Here is a 22,513-nt window from a genome sequence, read left to right on the forward strand (position 1 = left end):
CACCATTTATACTGGATTTTTGTGTGCTTAATCTTGTGCAGGTCTTGTGAAGGTAATCACATTTTCTGTGACATCATGAGTGCAAAAGCAATGCCATGTCCACAAGATAATATTCCAGCTCCCACCTTCCATACTTTCTAATGTGTATGCATCTGAATTATTTATTACATCAGAAAATCCATTCACAAAACTCTAAAGCTAATGCAGTTTCCCCTCTGAGTATACTAAGTGAATCTGATTATGAAATAGCATCGACTATGTTGCAGCAAAATTAATCCCAATTGGTTGGAGTAAAGTTGTACTTAGTAATAGAACAGTAAATATAGGCCAGAAACTATCTAATTCTTACTAAATATTTAAAACACTAAGACATCAAAAGTAAACACTAAAGCATTAAAAATACTAGAATCAAACAATAAAATATTAAGGTATTGAAAACAAATAATCCAATGCACTATTATCTTTACTTAATTAAATAAGACAGTTATATATCTTTAAAGCTTGAAGTGCGAAGAGAGGCTCAATTCCAAAAAGCAACAGAAATCTGTCATATTCAAAATGAACACAGAAACCACCCCTTTAGATTTCACTCCATTTTCTCCTTTCAATGAATTATGATCACCCACAATAGATAGGTGGAAAACATGGTGTCACCTTTTCCCTACAAGGCCCTTTTGTAATACTCAGATGATGCTATTACTGGTAAATTAAAATTAATTTATTGACATGAGTTTTTATTTAGTTCTATGTGTTTCCACTGTCATTAAATACCTGCACTATTCTGATTGATATTTATAGCTGGTTCTTTCTTTTGTTTCTATGTAGTTTTACTTCTGGTAAAAAGCTACAGTTAAAAGAAATCAATCAAAAATGAGACCTGAGCTGGGTAGTGGTGGCACATGCCTTTAATTCAAGCACTCTGGAGACAGAAGCAGGCAGATCTCTGTGAGTTTGTGACCAATCTGGTCTACAAGAGCTAGTTCCAGGACAGCCTCCAATACCATCAAAAAAAAAATGGTGGGACCTGAGGTGAATAAGGTTAGAGTTCCTGCTATAAAAGCATGATAACCTGAATTTGTACCACAGGACCTATGTACGTACAATGACACACCTGTATACCTGTGTAGTAGAAGGCATAGACAGGACAATCATAGGGGCTTGCTGATCACCATTCATGCTCCAAGTTTAGTAAAGTGTCCTATCTCAAAGGAGTAAGTTAGAGAATGATAAAGATGGACAACTGATATCCTCTGATCTCAGTGTGCACATGAGCATGATGACCCTCACACATACATATAAGGCCTATATAACATATAAATACACACTCTCTCTCATACACACACATATTTTAAAATCAATACTAGAATATGTATAGTAGCCCAATGATAGCACACTTGTATCACATGGATAAAGCTCTGAATTCAAGCCCTACATTGAAAAAATAAAATCAAAAAAAAAAAAAAAAAAAAAAAAAAAAACACACAAAAGCAGTGCTACTTGCTTTAAAATAACTTATTCTTGGATGATGGAGGGTAACAGGTACAGAACATCACCTTGATTGTAAATGCATCTGTATGTAAGTCCTTCTACACAGAATGTGATAAATTGTTCATATTTAATTAGTTTCCAAAAATTTAGCCTTGCATTTCTACAATTTCTTGCTCTTAGGGTACAATTTGTAACATACCAATGTGATCAGGTAATTATTTACCTGAATTATTTATGTATCATCTATCACTTAAACTCAGCTTTTCTATATTCACTTTAATTGTCAAATGGAACATTGTAGTGGAAGTCTCTAAAACCAATTTAGTGGGTCACAGGCCAAAATTATTTTTCTGGTAATCACTAAACGTTATTTTATTCTTGCTTCTACAGTCTCACTATTTTACAGTCAAAATTTCCAGCCACTGTATAATTTGATAAGTAGAAACAGATTGCATGAACAAACAAATATGAGAATACAAATGTCTTCTATTAAACCAGATATTAAAACATAGAAAATGATGGGGCCTCTGTTAGTGGATCAGTATCTATCCCTAGTATACAAATGGACTTTGGGAGCCCACTCCACAAATAGGGCTACTTTCTCAGTCTAGACATGTGGGGGAGGACCTAGGCCCTGCTCCAAGTGATATGACAGACTTTGAAGACTCCCCATGGAAGGCATCACCCTCCCTGTGGAGCATAAAGGAGATGGGATGGGGTTTGGTGGTGGTGATAGGGGAGGATGGCGGGTGAGGGAACTGGGATTGACATATGAAACAAGTTTGTTTCAAATTTAAAAATGTTATCAAAAATAAAGCAAAACACACAAAGTGGTATAAAAGCAGATATTGGAGGGGGGGAGGGAACTGGGATAGACATGTAAAATAAAAAATAAATAAACAGATATCCTCATTAAATGTATTTTGTTTAGGAAACATTAAATACCTTCCATATAAAATTCTATTTTTGTTTCCACAGAAAATGAAAAGATGTGGATTCCTTCCAGACTAATGTGGTTTGATCAAGCCAGACTGCCTGAAATAGAGTACCAGGTGATCCTACATTCAAAACAACTAGACAAAGCAGATTTACAGACTACAGCCAGGATTTCTGCATCTTCTTCGAATCCCTCATGACAGCACCCCTTACCAGCAGGAAGTAGTTTGGAAAGAACAACGCCCAAATTCCCAAATACTGTCTATAAATGTTTGTTTTCATTTAAATGGACTTGGTTATATAAAATAAATAAATAAAACAATATACACAGTTCATGGTAATAAACAATGGGCTTATTAGTCTAAATAAAGTAATAATCATTTTCAGATTTTCTTTTTCACAAAATCAGTTCTGTGCTCACTTGTTCAATACTATTTTCCATGTAACTGGATCCTGCCCAGAAAAGAAACTGAAATGAGATGAAGACAAGGAAGGAACAAGGACAAGGAGTGTAAACAAGGGTCCAACAGAAAATTCAGTTTGGGTGACTGTCTGATGCACTATTTACTTCCTTCATTTTATATGAAAATGTATTTGCTGGAAACTAATATACACTGTCACTGACCCAAAATAATGATTAATATTATTTTCTGTCAACCTGTTTTAACAAGATCCTCAGTTAATAATTAACATATTATAGTTTGATTGCAATCACATTTGTTTTTAAGATTTTTACCTCTTTTGATTCCAAGTGACAGTGTAATCTTCTTGAGCTTTGAAAACCTGGAACATCGATTTCTAAAACATAGAAAATGTGTAAATGTAAGGTTTTGGTAAAACTTTATGAAAATATTCATAATAATCTTAGTATACACTTCACATCTTAGCTGTTTGATTTTAAAGTGTACCTCATTTATATGAAAGAAGAGTAGATTTTCCTATTATATGAGAGGTATAACTATCTTTCAGATATTAGGCTGACATATTTTATTATTGAGATAACCTCATAGAATATATACTTTTAATGTCCAACCCCATAACTCTCTATTAATTTTAACTAGAAAAATAATTTGGACTTTGTCTCTAGTTATTTGCTTACTACATTCCCATGTTTGGAAACTCTACCAAAATACTTAAGAATCATTCAGAACTTGCTTAGTTTACCATTAAACATCTGGCTTTTTATCCTCTGTTATGACACCATTAGTATCAGAAGCAGCAGAGAAGGAGGAAAATGAATGTGATGGGTATACTTTTCTTGTCTCGTATCCACAAATTCATGAAGAAGTTGCCCCAGACCTGAAGTGTTTAACCCCTTGCTCTGCCCTACACCATAATATCACTAGTCTACATAATTTACCATATAAATTGCCTCATACAATTTCTAGAATTTCCCTTTTAAATTTTACTGTGAATCTATTTTTTACCAATTGCATCAACCACACTATAATTTAAATGTATTATTTTCTCATATGGATTTAAACAAGGATTTAGTACTTCTTCCCACCATGCACTATTTTTACATGGAAGAGCTAGTAAAATTCATTTAAAACAACAAGGAACATAATTTATTATACCTCTCAAAATATTCAAAATGTTTCTCATAACACTTAGAATAAAATAAAATGTAAAGCTCCAACAATGATTGACACAAACTGCTTAATTTCCTCCTTCTAATTCTAATGGCCATACCAAACAAATGGCACTTCAAAAGTGTATGTTTATCATTTTCCATTTTGACTACAGGTAATTCTTCACCATTTCATTTTTGAAGTCCAAAAACATATTATTCAACTTTTTCAAGAATTCATGTTTAGTCCAACCTACTGGAAATATCTTCACCCAAGATACATGGCTGTATAGTCTTAATAGTCATCTGGCTACTTTAATGATATAACAACTGTAGTCATACCAATTTTTAAACAAAGCCTCATGTATTCCAGAATAGTCTTCAACTTACTGTGTAATTGTGACTATACTTGAAATCCTGAAATTCCTGCCTCTAACTCCCAAGTGCTAGAATTATAGGTCTGAGCCACCATCCTTAGTATAATCAATTTCAGTTCATTCATTCTCATTTCTATACATTATTAATTCTAGGAATATATGATTATTTATTTATCATGTTAATCATGAAAGGCTTCTCTCGGATATCAAGCAACAATGCTATTCTTAAAAAGTTACTATGGATATTCTTTTATATTTTTTTCTATTACCGTTAGCCTTAGAACTTTTTTTTTAGAAAAGTTTATAATACACTTTTTGATCGGTTTTTCATTATCTGAGAATTAATTTAAGGGATTCTATTTTTCTTATTCTGTCATTGTTTCTGCCAGCAATTACTGTAACACTTAGAAATCATGGCTGGAGATGTGGGTCATTGTAAAGTCTTTGTCTTGCAAGCATGAAGATATAAGTTTAGATTCCTAGAACTCAGGTTAAAAGCTGGATGTCACATTGGACATTAGTAGACCCATTGCTGAAGTCAGGTAGAATCCAGGGGCTCACTGCCCATTCAGTCTAGAAAGAAAGTTATGTTCAGGTTCACTGAGAGATCCTTAGAACGCAATAGTGTAAGATACCCAGCACCAGCTGCTAGTTTTCACAAGTATGCACATACATGCAAGCACACCCAAACACACATATGCATATATACCATCAAACAAAACAAAGTATAGTCATATCATCTTACTCGGAATTCATTCAGATTTGAAGGTAGCTAACATGTTACCAATTAACTATCTTTGTGCAGCCCTTCTCCTTTCCTATAGCATCCCATAAAAGACTCCTATACATTTTGAAGGCTATAGGAAATATTATGGTAGTTCTATAGTATCAGGCTTTCTTGATAAAAATTATGTCTTAAATGGAATGGAATCTAAAAATATGTGCCTAGAGTTTCTTACAAAATAATAAAGGGGACATGGCTCAATATTAAATTGGCAGCTCAGTTATTTATGACCATGTACACTTTAAATTCATCAATTGATTTAAATCTTGACTATGTGCAGGGAACTAAACTCTGCTAACTAAGGGTTCCTGAAAGAAGTACAGGAAACTTGAGTCAACCTTGAATTTCAGATAAACAATGAAAGTTTCTGTGGGAAAAAATATGTCTATCATAGAATCTAAGATCTGTTCAAACTGAAAAGTGTTTGCTTGAAAATCAATTAGCTATATTGTTAGTTTATGCTAAGACCTATATATTTTTGCCAGATATATTTTTTCAAGGTTTTATCAAAATATCTGAATGGCTTAAGTTTCTTATATGTTACAAAATCACCAGCTATGGAGTTCTTAGTTGACCTTTAATTTCTCTTACTTTTATTTTTATTTAATACTGTACATTTACTTCAAACACATATTTGAGACATTTATGAAACTATTTTGCTTAAAGAAGATTGCTTTGCACTGATAGTTGTTCCTTACTAAGACTATTTCTACAAATTCATTAAATTGCAATATTCAAGAGAATTTTGTGTGGGCTAAAAATGGTACAATTCTCACAATATGAAATTAAGCCCCTAAACTTAGACCAGAACTGGATTCCCTTAAGTTGTCCTCCAGTGCACATACTATCCACATGAGTTTAATTGTAAAAACACAACAAAGGCAAAACAAAGAAAGAATAAGCAGTACATGTAGCAGCCTCATCTCTGCTGAAGCAGAGTTCTTAAGCTGAAGGGGGGATTGTATGAGAAAAGAAACAAAAACAAGATGCCCTAAGATACCAAAATAAGTGAGATACAATTTGAAGCTTTCTGAACTTCACCAGCTACTATACTGAAGTGGAGCAGCTGCATCTCTGCTGAAGCAGAGATCTGAAACTGTGAAAGAAAGGAAAAGAAAGGAAGGAACGAAGAAGGGAGAATGGGAATGAAGAAAGAAAGGAAAAAGAGAAAGGAATAAAGAAAGAAAGAGAGAAAATTAAAAAAAAAAAACTACCCTAAGATAAAAAGATCTGTGAGATAATGAGTCGAAGCTTTCTGAACCTCATAAGCTACCGTAATAATATGGAGCAGCCTCATTCATTTCTGTCAAAGAACAGGTCTGAAACTGAAAAAGAAAAAAAAAAGAAAAAAGAAAGAAATACAAGCTGTCCCAAGGCAACAAGAAGTGTGAGATAACGATCTGAAGCTTCGCGAACCTCATCAGCTACTTTACTAACATGGAGCTGCCTCATCTCTGTCGAGGCAAAAGTCTGCAAAAAAATAAATAAATAAATAAAATAAAAAGAGAGAGAGAGAAAACCGAAAAGTACCTAAGATAGGTAAAATAGGATTCAAAGCTTTCTAAACCTCCTCAGCTACCGTACTAACATGGAGCCGCCTCATCTCTGTCAAAGCAGAGGCCTGCAAAAAATGAAAAAGAAAAAGAGAGAAAAAAAAAAAAAAAACCCAAAAACTACCTAAGATAGGTGAAATTGGGTTCGAAGATTTCTGAACACCATCAACTACCTTAACAATGTGGAGCAGCCTCATTTCTGTCGAAGCACAGGACTGAAACTGAAAACAGAAAAACAAACAAAAAAAAACAAAAAACAAAAACAAAAACAAAAAAACAAAAACAAAAACAAGGTGCCCTAAGATAGCAAGAAGTGTGAGATAACGATCCGAAGCTTTGCGAAACTCATCAGCTACTGTAATAACATGGAGCCGCCTCATCTCTGTCAAAGCAGAGGTCTGCAAAAAAAGAAAAAAAAAAAAAGAAACAGAAAAAGAAAAAAAAAAAAACACAAAAACTACCTAAGATAGGTGAAATAGGATTCGAAGCTTTCTGAACCTCATCAACTACCATAACAATGTGGAGCAGCCTCATTTCTGTTGAAGCACAAAAAAAAAAAAAAAAAAAAAAAAAAAAAAAGAGGAAAAAAGAAAAAGGAAAAAGACAACAAGGTGCCCTAAGATAGCAAGAAGTGTGAGATAACGATCCTAAGCTTTGCGAACCTCATCAGCTACTGTACTAACATGGAGCTGCCTCATCTCTGTTGAAGCAAATGTCTGAGTGAGAGAGTGAGAGAGTGAGTGAGAGAGTGAGAGAGAGAGAGAGAGAGAGAGAGAGAGAGAGAGAGAGAGAGAGAGAGAGAGAAAGTACCTAAGATAGGTGAAATAGGATTCAAAGCTTTCTGAACGTCATCAGCTACCTGATCAGCAGCCTGATTTCTGTAGAGGCACGGGGCTGAAACCCCCCCCAAAAAAAAAAAAAAGAAAGAAAAAAAGAGAAACAAAAACAAGGCGCGCTAAGATAGCAAGATGTGTGAGATAATGATGCGAAGCTTTGTGAACCTCACCAGCTACCATAACAGCCATCAATTATGTCGGCAAGCTGTTTCCGGTCCCCCATTTTGTTGGCCTCCCATTTTACCTGCAACCACTTCTCGCCTGTTGGGTGTGTCAGTCTGTCACCACTTGGTGAGATTTTTGCAGTTGACTGTGAGCCTGATGGCCTTCCTAAAGTCCTAGTGGTTAGTGATTTACCCAGTTCACACCCACTGGAGCAAATATCCCTAAAAATGTCGTTACAAAAGAGCAACTCAGATGCCGCAATCAATCCTGAGAAAAGAAGGTGGCTCAGCTGCTCGGACAAGACTTCTGGTGCCCCAGCAGACACAAAGACGGTTTCTGATACCAAAACCAAGGGTACAGAAACGAGTCCAACAGCAAGTAGCGATGTTGCTGACCCCGGAGCTAGCAGTGTTTCCCTCCCTCACGGTACTGACCTCGAAAATTCTGGCGACGGTTTCCAGGCTGACAACGGTGATGAAGATGGCGATGTTCACGCTGATAACGGTCACAATAATGCCAAGAACTCCAATATTCTTGGCTTGGAGGACACTGACAATTTTATCAGCAGTTTGGGAAGCTTGGTAAGCCAGCAACAGTTGGAGGAAGGTGAGGGTACGGAAGAGCACCGTGAGGGAAGCCTGTACCGCCACCTTGAGTCAGGGGAGGAGGCCGGTGAGGTCATAGATGAACAGGAAGTGGAAAGCCACTTCCGCCCCCAGGAGATGGGGGCCGGCGAGGCTGTGACTGAGTGGGGTGAAGTGGTGCGTGAAGTACGTGAAGCACACGAACAGTCCACTGAGAACAGCAGTTATATGGAAGAAGACCGTGCACTAGATGAGTGGCTGGCTTTAGATACATCTCCTCTCCCGAAACCTCGATGGAATGTCCTTAATGCCCTTCGCGATAGGCAGTTGGGTGCAAGTGCCCGCTTTGTTTATGAGGCCTGTGGGGCAAGAGTCTTTGTGCAGCGTTTCTCACTACAGTATGTTTTTGAAGGCCACGATGGATGTGTCAACACTGTGCATTTTAACCAACACGGCACCCTGCTGGCTAGTGGCAGTGATGACCTAAAAGTGATTCTGTGGGACTGGCTTCATCAGCGACCAGTACTTAACTTTCGTAGTGGCCACAAAAATAATATCTTACATGCTAAATTTCTTCCTAATTGTAATGATTCCCTCTTAGCCATGTGTGGCCGTGATGGGCAGGTACGCATTGCACAGCTATCTGCTATTCCAGGCACTCCGATGACTAAACGTTTGGTGAAGCATGAGGGAGGATCTCATAGATTGGCTTTGGAGCCAGACTCCCCATTTAGGTTCCTAACGTCAGGTGAAGATGGAGTTGTTTTCAGTATTGATCTCAGACAGGCCCAACCAGCTTCAAAGGTGCTGCTAACCAAACATGGTGATAAGAAAGTAGGATTGTATTCAATCTTTATGAATCCTTCTAATTTCTATCAGTTTGCCGTAGGTGGGCAAGATCAGTTTGTGAGAATTTATGACCAAAGGAAAATTGATGAGAATGTCAACAATGGAGTTCTCAAAAAATTCTGCCCTCATCACCTTCTGAGCTATGATTATCCAGCATATATCACCTCTGTGATGTATAGTTATGATGGCACAGAGCTCCTGGCTAGCTACAATGATGAAGATATTTATATTTTCAACTCTTCTGATATCGATGGAGCACAATATGCTAAGAGATATAAAGGGCACAGAAATAATGCCACAGTGAAAGGTGTACATTTTTATGGCCCCAGAAGTGAGTTTGTGATGAGTGGTAGTGATTGTGGGCACATCTTCATCTGGGAAAAGTCATCCAGCCAGATTGTTCAGTTCTTGGAGGCAGATGAAGGAGGAACAATAAACTGTATTGATCCCCATCCTTACCTACCTGTGCTTGCATCCAGTGGCCTAGACCATGAGGTCAAGATCTGGGAACCCACAGCTGAATCTTCCAGGAAGCTTACTGGGTTAAAGAATGTGATTAAAATTAATAAGCTAAAACGAGATAATTTTAGCTTGCACCACACTTCCCTTTTTGATAACCACATGCTTTGGTACCTCATGAGTCACTTGACACAGACACAACACAATTGGAGAGGTATTAGAATTGAAGTGGGAGGAGCAGATTTCAGTGACTCTTCTAGTACCTCTGAAGAGGAAGGAAATGGAGAAGAATCACAGTGCCAGACATCCTAGACTATGTTCTAGGGCCCCACCTGAAGTTGAATAGCATTTAGTACATGGAACTTTAAAAAATTAGCTTGAGTAGTAGATTTTTGTTTGCCTTCTATTTGCATCATTTTATAGTAAGTGTATTTTCTTTTTTCTCCTTTCATATTACCTGGTTTTGTTACTCCGTATTAGCCCTTATATTACATGATTATATAATAGGCTTCCTTTGTTCTCTCACAATTGACTAAGGAATAGCCTAAAAATTTGGTGAGAATTAGTAGTTCTCTAAGATATTATTTCTGTTCCAAAAATTGTTTGATTTTAAAAATATTCAGTAATTTTGAATATTAATGTTTTTGTTGTAAATTTTTAAGAAATGATTTTGCTCTAAAATAAAGTAAAATTAAACTAACCATGGTTTTGCTATTTTACTGCGGATCCTTGGTCATGCACACATCATATAATTTTTTGGCTGTTTTACACAAAAAATGAAGAGGATAAAACAATTTTGTTCTTAATAAGATAAGTAATTATGTAACTTTGGTTTATTCACATTTTCTGAACCCACATTACTAATATGGAATTATTTAAGCACATTATAGCTGGAAAGAATTTAAATTTAATCACTAAGTTGTTTAATTGGCCATTTCAATGTTTTTGAAATGTCATGGTTGAAAATTACTACAGGATTATCTTCCAAAAAGTGCTCCTGGGTTAATCTTTTCTATGCTTCTCACCAAATTTAATAATTCTTTTATGTTGAAACTATAACAGCTGTGATAAGAGCTGGCTTGTATTTTTATAAAATAATATGATGTAAAACAATTTGAAGAACACTTTTATTAGCCAGAGATATGGATTAGCAGGCTAAGAGTACTGGTTGATTTTTCCAAAGGATTCAGGTTTGAGTGGTGGCTTACTGCTGTCTGTAACTCCACTTGAAGAGGCTGCAGCATCATCTTCTGACCTCTAAGGGCACTAGGCATGCACAGAGTCCACAGACAAAAATAAATATTTTTTAAAGAAATGAAAATGCTTTTAGGCATCCATGCCTTGTTTAAAACTGCAATATAGCTTAGATGAGATTAAATTGCTTTTAAATTATTTTCAGTTTTATTGAATGTGAATTGGGGATAGTGAATTACCAAATTATATTAAGTTTTCACTTTTTTTTCCATTTGTGTGTTATTTGGGTAAAAGTATGCAGAAAATCGGCTTCTTCTAAATTTCATTTAGAGATATCATATCGTTTGCAGACAACTGTTTAAATGAATGATGCCTTGAACAAAGTTCACTGTTCACTGAGAATCAGAATTAAGGATAGGTGCCTAGGGACCTAGAAGCCTAAAGAAGCTGCTATATGTTGGTTGTCAAAAAGGGTTAGCAAACATCACAAAAGAAACTTGCCTCCAGAAAGCAGTGAGTCTGAACTTCGCACTGTGGTTTTTTAGAAGGCATATGGTCTGGGGAGATGTCTGTGGGGTAAAAGTCTGGGAGTGAAAGCATGAAGATGAGCTCACACACCTGCAACCTAAATAAAACTAGATAGACTTTCGAGATAGACTTTTGCCTGAGTAAAAGAGGCAGAGACAAAGTCTTTGGAGCAACCTAGCTAGACAAACAAGAACAGTAATAACTGCATTTAGCAAGAGACCTTGTGTCATCATATAAAATGGAGTGTTGTTGAAGTTGCCTGATAACAGCCTTGGTCCTTCACATGCAAGCACCTGCAACTGCATTCATACACATACATTTGTGAAAATAATTGAGAGGACATGAGGAGAACGGAGTTATTACCTAGGACTCTGTTTGGAGCATCCTTTAAAAATGAATAGTATGTATGCTAGCAATAGTACAATTTCTGATGACTGTCATATTGACAAAAAAAAGACTAGTTCTTTCATACTTGCTGTATGTAAAAAGGTCTTTCTCTAGAGAATATTTACTCTTAAAATCGTTTAGGGTCCCATGAATTGATCTATGGTTGTTTTGTCATGATAGTATTTGGCAAAATGATTTGAAAGATTAGGTAATGTCAAATGTGCCAGGCACTGTAGCAATAATTCATTGTTGCTCATATGTGGGCTAACTCTTTTTTGTGTTGGGTATTATTTTAGACAACCAATACTTCAGATACCTTACACATATACTTTTGTAAGGGGCGTTTTTTTTTTTGTTGTTGTTGTTTTTTTTTTTTTTCAGGGCACCTAGACCACCCCATATTGACCTGGGTTTGTGAGATCAGCACCTGTTCCAGATATTCCTTAATGTTCCAGATAATCCTCATGGATTCCCATCTATATTGTCTCCAGAAATTTCACAACCATTGCTTCTTTCATAATTTTTTGTTCACTTCAGTTTCTAATATCTAAAGCAAAAACAAAAATGTATTAAGACTTCTTAGCTGGGGCCTAGAGCAAGTCTCAGAGCTTTAGATCACCTGTTGCTCTTGCAGAAGGTCTGGGATCAATTCTCAGCAGCACATGGTAGCTTACCAATATCCACAACTCTAGTTCCAGGGAATCTAATCCTTTATTCTGCCCTCTGTGGGTACATACTTAAATGTGGTGCACACACATCCCATATATTCATGTAGGAAAACATTAATACAGATAAAATAAAATTTATTTTAAAATATTTTTTTCTTAGCCAACTCCTACAACTAATTAAGGCTTAAACACGATGGGAAATACCTTGTTAAACATGTTTCACCCACAATGTTTCTGTTATTCTGTTTGAAGCTGAGATGCGCAATTTCCCCTCCCCTAAAAACTTGGGCGAGAAATTTCTATGTTAGTGGGATTTGTATAGTTAATCATTTGGGAGCATTAATTACCTATAAAAGAAGTTGTTTATACATACACACACACATATATAGTTAGGTGGCTAGATAGAGATATACTGTGTATTATGTATCTATGTATCTATTTAATATCTATATAGGGAAAATTATAGTTCAATTGAGAAAATGCATGGCACAAGCCTGCTCAGCCCTTCATGAGTAGAAACAGGAGAATACCGAGTTCATTGCTATATAGCATGTACTGAGATCAAGGAAAGGCTGAGTATATAGCAAACCCTTGCATTTAGGGCATATGAATATATATTTCCTGCATCATGGAAACTTAAAGGTAGACAAGCTAAGTTCACAAGAAGACAAGCATATTGTGTGTGTGTGTGTGTGTGTGTGTGTGTGTGTGTGTGTGTGTGTGTGTAATCTATGCATCTTAACAGCAAACTCACAGGAACAGCACAGATGACACATAGCATTAAAACATGTACTTGCATGTAGGATGACTCAGAAAAGTATAGTAAATGGAGGAGATGCAGTGTATAAAAAAAAAAAACTGCTGCAAACTCTATTTAGTTGTCACCAATAAGAAATTTACTTATGTTTTAAACTTCCAAATGCTGGCATTGTCAAGAAATTTTTTCTTTTTTTCTTTTTTTTTTTTTTTTTTGGTGGGGTTGGGGGTTTCAGACAGGGTTTCTCTGTATTGCTTTGGAATCTGTTCTGGAACTAGCTCAGTTGACTAAGCTGGGCTCGAACTCATAGAGATCCACCTTCCTCTGCCTCTGGAGTGCTGGGATTAAAGGTGTGCACCACCAACGTCTGTTTTGTTTATACTTGTTATAAATATGAACTATTGAAATGTGTCCATTAAAACATTTTCCTTACATTAATTTCCTTACATCACTTCCTCCATGAAGTGAATAAAAATATGTTTTCAGGAAGGAAATAAACTCTAATAGCATCATTTTAAAAAGTAAGAATTAAATAATTTAATGAGGATCAATTTGCATATGTTAAAAAATAAAACTGTACAGATATTTGAATTTTATATTTAACCATAAAAACATGAGAATTCAGAAATTGTCATTCCAGAAATTTTCACCAAATAACTTTCCACTAATCAGCCCCTATTACTGGAGAAATGGTTACCATTCAGCTTCTAGGATTATTTATATTATTGTTTTGCTTTTTCTTGAACTCCATTCGGTAAATATGTTTCTCTAATTGGTTAATGAATGAAGTGCTGTTGGCCAATAGGAAAGAAATATAGGTGGGACTAGGAGACATGGAGGATTCCGGAAGTAGTAGGGAGGAGTCAACAGGGAGATATTGGAGAGAGCAGAACGCCTGACCCTCTCTCCAGTAAGATGAGACCACGTGGAAATACTTAGATTAACAGAAATGGGTTAAGAATGGGATAAGAAAGTACCTGGCCAAGAGCATTATATCAAATACAGAGTCTCTTTGTGTTATTTGGGGCTGGCACGGCTCTGGGCCCAGGTCTGCAGGAAAATCCTACTTCTAACATACAGGAAACATTGTAGTGTGTCCTGTGTTTTGCTTAACTCTGTTCCTGATAGGCAAACGATATCAAGGTCAACTTCAGGCACATTCAAAATGAAATTTCTTATTATCTTTTCCAATTAAAATTTATGTCTTCGAAAATGTTAATACTAAATTATCCCTCAAATTAGCATTTTGTTTCTGGTAATAATTCATTTTCAAATTAATATATGAAAACAAAATAAGGTGGGTATACTGTTAATCCCAGCATTTGGGAACTAGAGACAAGAAGGATCAGGAGTTCAAGGCTAGACTTGGCTTTTGTGGTGATTTGAATTAAAAACTTTTCCCCATCACCTTGAGTGTTCGAACACTTGATCCCCACTTCATGGTGCTGTTTGGAGAGTTTTAGAAGGTGCAACCTTGATTGTGGGAGTGAATCATTGGGGGTTGGCTTTAAGAGTTTATACCCACACCCTACTTCCAACTGCTCTCCTTGCTCGTACATTTGGTTGGAGATTGCTGTGCCTGTACAACTGGACACTGTCTAGATGGAGGATGTCGAGATTAATCACATAGACTTCATCTTAACATTGTAGGAGTGACCTTTTATTGAAAGCTTACAGACAGCTTATATACACATAGCCACTGGGTGGTAGGGCAGCTAGAAACAGGGAAGTCACCTCTCCCATGAGAACTGGGTATGGTCATCATGTTCTGAGCAGTATGTTTTGCAAATTACTTCCTGAAAACAGGAGGTACAACATGCCCTTTGTGATTAGCTGCAAGGGGTTGTATGGGCCTGGGAACATTCACCTTTGGCAACTCTCAAAAGTTCCCCCGTTCTTCTTTTATAGAAGCAAGCCTGTCTTAGGTCATTGAGAGAGAGATCACCTTACCCATCATGGGGTGGCTCATTCTCCCTGTCTTAGGTGGCACCCATACCCTTGAGAAATATTGGTGAATGTTTCTCAAGAATTTGCAGCCAAAAATGGGCTGATTCAGTTTGGTGTACTGATAGAGCCAAGAGTGCCTGTCAGGTGACATTCAATTGCATTTCAGAGTGCTGTCGGAAGTGGCAGAAAAGCCAGAGACAGAATCCCAAACCACACCCAATAGGGACAGAGCCACAGACCCAGACCAGTGCTGCACCAACCTCCCATCTGAGCCATGTTATTCCACCAGCCTGTAGCTGATCTAGGAGGAACCCTCATTTCCTTAATTTTCTGAATAATATGAGTCATAGCCTCAGAAAAGTTTACAAGACAGGTATTTCAAGGCCACATCATACATCCATTCAAAATTTTAAGCATTTCAGAGGCATTGGAAACCTTGTCAGGGGTAACAAAAACAGTATGATAGAAAGCAGAGCAAGACAATTGCTATTGAATCCACAAGGATTCCACTTGTTACTGTACTAAGGCTATTTGTTGATTTAAATTCAAAATACCAAATTGGATATGAGTGTTCACAATATCATAGCTGATAGCTGCAGTGATGCTGAAGTCTCTCTTATGTCAAGAAAAGGTCAGGGTGGTACAAGGGTCAGGGTCATGAACTGGCAACAGGAGCATGGCAGGAATCCATCTCAGCAGTTTGTCAAAGAGCAATTTCTATAAGAACAATTAAAAATATCTTCCAGCCTCATTCCAAACAATAAAGAAAAATGGAGATAGCAAACAGGGTAGAAAAAATATAGTATAATTTTTCCAACTGAATAATTGACCCTCAAACTATACTCAAACACACTACTCTGATTCCAAGAGGCAGTGGCATTGAATGCCAGGCCGCGTTGTAGGATCAAAGGTGTAGCATCCATGCAGGCATAAGGCTCACATTAAAAACTGCCCTGTAAACACAGGTACCACTCCAGCTTGATAAAGGAATTCAGGAGAATCAAGGGTAGAATTCTTAAAAAAGACCGATGTCCATATACCATAAATCTTTTCTGCCTTTTAAAAGCCTGCAAAGCAAAAGTCTTAATATTTGGTCACCATCTAGAAGCAGGACTGTAAATGGATCCCCTGTCATTCGAAGCAGTATTTATACAAAATTTTACATAGGCCCAATACCCTAGAGGCAGAAGCATTAGGCTCAAAATCAGCAATGGAAGCATTTGAAAGGATTATGCAGGGCCCTACAGAATAGAAGGTATCATTCAAAAAGGTAATATTAGATACCTTCTAAAAGTAAAGAGAATCCCTTAACTGATAAGTGCCATTTACATGGGCTTGTTGTTCAATATTGCCGGCAGCTCTTCCTGTGGTATGATTGGTAGTCATAAAGGGATAAATAGGGCTATATATCCCTACTGGCATCAGAATCAGGGTAGTGGGTCTGGCCAGGCTCCATACCAGTACCTGTTCTAAACTCGGGATTGTGCACTGCAGCAGCAGCAGCAGGAAAAGGTGCATTGTCTACTTCATGGACACACTGTTCTGGTACCCAGATGGCTTTTCAGAACCTGGGGGGAAAATACAAATTGCCCCTCTGACCCATCTACTAGTTACTAGGTCCTTCCATCTGACTGTCACAGCAACAGAAAAGTAGTTAAGGAAACTACATAATGATCATGATGGAAGCCTAGGCTACAGGAAACACTGAAGAATAAAAATGGGATAGCAAGATAGCTCTGTTGGTAAAAGAAAGTACTTAGCTTGATTACCTAATCCCAATCACAAAAACTAATATATAAAGTGGAAGGAGAAAATAAATTACACAAAATTGCCTTCTAACCTCCATCCATATGCTGTGGAACATGCACATCTCCCCACACATGCATCATGCAAACAAATGCACTATAATAAATAAAAAATTAAAAACAAACTGATGGAATGGTCTTAATGTAACATGCAATGTGATGTCTTACATTGTGTTATTATGTTTCACGTGGTAAATAGCATATTGCTTACATCTGACCATATATTTGTGTTCTCACATGTTGACCATTTCTTTGTGATAAAAATAATAACATTGCTTGAAAACAGTGTTCAGAAGCTGTCAGATGAAATTCTATAATTATCTAATATATCCATTTGATATAGATTGTAATTAACCTTTGCTGTTGCTTTATACATCTTCTGTTATGGTTCAAGCCTAAATGATACTAGCTGCATTTGAAGATCAATAGACTGAGATAATATATGTTCCTTTTGCATATAGATGTTCAAGACTCTCTGTCTACAAGCAAGTTGGATGAAGGAATCTGTTAGTGTGTAGCTAATACTTGCCATGTAAATCAGGCTGACCTTTTACTCACAGAACTCCACCTGCCTTTACCTAACAGGTGTCACAATTCTTTGCTAAATATTTTTTAAAATATTTGTATTATGTATATGTATCTCTGTGGGGTTATGTGCACATGTGTGCAGATTCCAGAGGAGGCTAATAGTGTCAGATACCTCTAGAACTGCAGTTACAGGCATTTGTTAGCTGTTGGACCTGGATGCTGGAAGCTGAGATTCAGACATCGGTATATTCTGTATTCTTAAGCATTGAGCCATTTCTTCAGCTTCTGTTAGAATGACTTATGGAAGTGAAATCAAATGTCAGCTCAAGGCTCAAGTGGGAAAGTGGCAGGTTCTAGAGTTAATGTAGGGAACTCATGTTTCCATTATCAGACTTTAAATTCTTACTAGCTGTTAGTTACAGACCAAAGTTCCTTTTCAAGTTGCCCACTCCATAGTACAGCTTACAATATTGCAACTTAATTTACTCAAAGCAAATAACATAATTAATGGCAAAAATAGATGAAATCTGTTTGTAACATTGTCTCTAAGGCTAAATACCTTTGCCTTGTTCTGCAAGCTGAAAATGAGTCAGTAAACCTAACAGTTGCAAAGATGTAAATGGCAAAAGAAGGACTTCATTAGATCTGTATTAGAGGCTTCTCATTCCAGGAGAATAGCATGTTTTGATTCACTTCAGAAGTATTTTGAGGTGTCAGTGAGATGGCTGTGGCTACAAGAGCTGGACTGCCTGAGTTCTATGGCTGGAAACTATATGGTGGATGGAGAGAATGCACTCCCACAAATTATTCTCTGAGTTCCACACATGCACCAAGGTATTTGTTTGTTAGATTTCTGAGGTGTCATGAAGAGATAAAAGGCAGAGAGTCTGACCTTCAATAGCTCAGACTGTGTTTATTAGCATGCATGTGGGGTGGGGATGGGGGGTAGGGGGTGGGCAGCCTTGTCTTCTACCGGAAATTGAAAAGTCTACCAAGTGGAAAGGCTGCTGTGCCCCTTTAAAGGGTTGATCTCTGGGGCCTGAGAATGAGGGGAAATTGTTGTAGCCACTGCCCATGATTCTCTGCCCACTGCTGTCTTCATCAACATTCCTTTTTGTGCTGACCAGTAAAGTTGAGCAAATCATTTGTGCTGTCATGGGAATCCTGTGTTACCCCCAAAGTACTCTATAGTCCCAACCCTTAAAAGGTATACAAAGAGGTTGGGAGTATCAAAAAGTGTGGGGAATGTAGGTGTTAAAAGAAATGGAGGAAAAGGGGCATTGATTCTTTATTAACAACTTCAAGAGAGGAAGGATTGTTGTACGTGGGAGTCTACCTAACAGGGTTCTAATGTCTGTCCTAGGAGAAGAGAATTAACTGGATTGGCTGCAATGGGATGATGCAATTGTGTCCTACATTTCTGGAAAAGCTTTTGAAAGATAATGGTTAGAGGCTTGTAAACATTATTTTGTTACAAAGTAAAAGAGAGATGTCCCAATAATGTAAAGGGAGGAGGATGGGCAGAAGTGGGAGATACAAAGTGAGACAGTAAGAGTTGATTGAGGTTGACAGTGACCAATTCCACTGCCAGGAGTGTTGCACAAAGCTGAACTAGTAGGAGCAAAAGAGAGCTACAGAGCATTGAATGAAGGGAACTGGAGAAATCAAAGACTAATGTAAAGAATTCTCTTGGCCCAGCATAAACAGATAAGAATACCTTATAGCCAGTTTCTCTGGAGGTTATAAAACATTTTTCTGAAGATGTGTCAGAATTCATTGGAAATACTGTAGTGTGGGAGCCTTGGGAGGACATACACGGAACATTTTGTTTGAGTGTAGGGGGAAGTTCATAAAGTAACACATTTAAAAGAGTGAAAATATAAGTAAAGGAATCACAAGGAGGAAAGGGGTTATCAAGCAGCAGATCAAGAGTGGGATGGAACAAAAGCCTATACCTAGGAGGCATGTGGTTGAACACTTGTCTGGTTTCTGTGTCTTTGGGCCTTATCTCAAACAAACTAGGATTTCTTGGAGTAGAAGTGGCATTGTGTGGGGGAGACAGGCATAAATCTCATCCTTAAGCAGTAGTCAGGTCTAGCATTTTTAAATTTTGGCATACCTCAGCAGCAAAAGAATTGACTTCGTCCTGGAGGTTGTTAATCTGATTAAAATTCTCCATTTTTTTGAGAGCTGGTGCGAAAGAAGGTAAATTTTTGCAAGGAAGACTTCAGTCCAGCTGTTTAATTCTGAGTTCTGAAAACAATGACAAGAGTGGCAAAAAGAGAAATGTGTTGGATGGCCCATGGCAGATTATCCCTCTTTCAGAGGGCATATGAATTGCTTGCAAGGGTTTGGATAAGCAATCTCTTCAACTGCAGCACACTTACAAATTTTGTGATGTAGAATGTGCAGCAATTAGAGTGTCTCAGATGAGGAACTATTCAAAGTGCCATAGTAAAGCATAGCACATGGCCAAGGTCAAGAACCTAAGTCAGGAGGTAATAATTGTAAAGGGAAAGGACCAACTAAAGAAGCACACCTGGAGCAGAGCCAAAGAAACACAATTTGTCCCTGCAACCAGAACCAAAGGAATGCACCATGACCCTGAAACCAGTGCCAAAGAAACACACTTTGCTCCTAGAATCAGAGCCAAATCTTACCCTAAACTTGTGCAAACAAAACAAAACAAAACAAAATAAAAAAACCCAACCAATTCTTGAGCACAAAATTTAGCCAGTCAGAGCTCAAAGATTGAAATCTGACCAATCCCCAACATGGAGAACTCCCTGGAAAAAACTCTACCCCTAAGAAACCCTATATAAATCAATCCTCTGTCTAGCCTGTGCTTCTCTGGCCTGCCTGGCTGTCCTCTGCCACCCTGGAGAAGGTTGGCCACTCTCTTGGATTCTTCCCTTCCAATAAATCTCTTGAATGAGGTTTGGGTGAGATCTTCCTTCTCTGCTTTTTCAGGAGCAGAGATGATCCTGAGTGGAGCAGGCAAAGTGAAGTTGTAACACTCCACTTTTGGGGGGACTGGAGCAGAATTGTAACAACTTCACCAGGAAAACCCTCTCCTGCTGGAGCAGAGCTGATACACTGGGAAAGCCTTTCCCTGAAGTAGGGCTGTAAGCTGCTATGCTTACTGTGACCTGTAGTATTCCTTGGCTCCCCAGTGCCAGAATACCTTTCTATCTGAGCTGTAACACTCAGTATTCTGGATGGAGAGTGGTAGAATCCCTGTCATATCATCTGAGCCGTCAAAATGCTTATAATAATTGTTCTAACTAGTGGGGAATTTTAAGAGGCAAAAGTAATGTAAGCTTTTTGTTTGTTTGTTTTTGTTTTGTATTTTTGTTTTTTAGTAAAGTTACAGGCAATTGTACAACTGATTGAACCATGTACTAGAATTCCATAGAAGGATATGGTTACTGTAATTAGCTGTTTGGGACATCAGATTCCTGCATAAAGAAGTACATGGAAGCTTTGTAAAACAGGTCAGCTAAGGTCAGCACCGAAGTGACAATTTAAAAGATAAAATATCCTACTGAGTCATTTTTTAAAAAAAAAAAAAAAAAAAACAAGATTGTCGAGCAAAGTTTCCAAAAGCACTGCTTGGATATTCTGAATAATTACCCCAAAGTGTGAGGTTTATGACCAAGTATCTAGCAGTCTTCTTTAATCTAAGAACATAGATGGTTAGGGCACAGTCCCTAGAATTAGCTTGTATTAAGAGGAAAAATTGAAACCCATAGGAAAAGGCGTGATGGCCAATTAAAAAGGAATGCAAGTCCCATCCCAGTTAGGTGGTATCTTAAGTACAAGGTTCCTCTGTTCACAGGTTTTTCATATGGCAGTGTGGGAGAAGTTGAGGGAAGAGTTGTTTCTTTGTGCCTCTCTGTTGGTTGAGACATTGAACATGAGGGGTCAGATTCCAAGGTCCACCAATGGGAAAGATATTTCATTTCCTTATCATGAGAGAAATAAGAAGTAATTCATTTTCCCTGTAGACAAAACATGAGGTTTTTCTGGTTTGGTCTATATGGACAGATTTGATCTGGCCTAGAAAGCCAGAGATAGAAGAAGAAAATTTCTGGAAGGTATTTATTTTCTATGCATCCTTATTCTGTAATGAGGCTAGTGTGCAATTTCCTCTGATGGGAAAGGGTACTATCTGAAGCCTGGGGATAGCCTGCCATACACATGCATTACAATTTAAAACATTTTATTCAACTTTTATAACCAGGCTTTTAAACAATATACTTGATTTTGAATATTACTTTATATTAAACAAACTTTAAGTTTACTTTAAACTTGTTTTGAGTTGCTTACTTTAGGCTTAAATTTGACAACATATACAGAAGACTATATAATGGGATACATAAATTGGCCTTTCCCTCCAAGCTCATCTCTGTAAATAAGTTGTACTTAGCATCATTGCAAACAGTTTTGAGCACATTAAAGCATTTAATCACTTATAAGGCTACCGAGCATTAACATTTATGTCTTAATTATCTTAAACAATTTTAAATAAAATACTAACTTTTGTAAAATTAAAATGTAATAATTTTATTATTTTAAGTTTGAGCCTTAATTTTTTTTTAATTGAAGATCTGTTAGTAACAGAACAAACTTTAAGAAATGGTTACAGTTCATGAAGAGACTGGGAACCTCATTTTCCCAAGCCCTCTATAGTGTACTTTTACAAAATATTACAGTTTTTTAATTTGAGTCAGTATCTTCAAATATCTAAGTCCTAACAAATTTAGCAAAGACATAGGTTTTAGAGATACATCTTTAAGTCAGTTTTATTAGCATGAATAGACCATTATAACTAGGAATTTAAAACTCTCAATGATCTAACATCTATTTTTCCTAAATCCAATCCTCTGTAACCCCTTTTACCAAAAAACATAACCTTATACTTTACACTCATTTAAATGTTTTTCTCAGACCTACTTAATCTTTCTTTATATTTTTCCAAACAAGAATAGAACTCAAGTTATATGCATGACATACTTTAGGAAATTAAGATTATTTGTATATAAATGTTTAACTATTAATTCTTTTTTATTAAAAATTTTAAGCTAAATTTTTCACA

The 22,513-nt window shown here is 37.0% G+C and overlaps 1 protein-coding gene across 1 annotated transcript; it reads left to right on the plus strand.

Moving 5' to 3' along the window:
* Positions 1-7,738: 7,738 nt before the first annotated feature.
* LOC127218485 (DDB1- and CUL4-associated factor 8) lies at positions 7,739-9,913 on the plus strand. The gene has a single exon (XM_051179524.1). The coding sequence runs from the start codon at positions 7,739-7,741 to the stop codon at positions 9,911-9,913; it is 2,175 nt and encodes a 724-aa protein (XP_051035481.1).
* Positions 9,914-22,513: the final 12,600 nt, after the last annotated feature.

The sequence above is a fragment of the Phodopus roborovskii genome, unplaced genomic scaffold (genome assembly GCF_943737965.1).
Source record: "Phodopus roborovskii unplaced genomic scaffold, PHOROB, whole genome shotgun sequence".
NCBI classification, from domain to species: domain Eukaryota; kingdom Metazoa; phylum Chordata; class Mammalia; order Rodentia; family Cricetidae; genus Phodopus; species Phodopus roborovskii.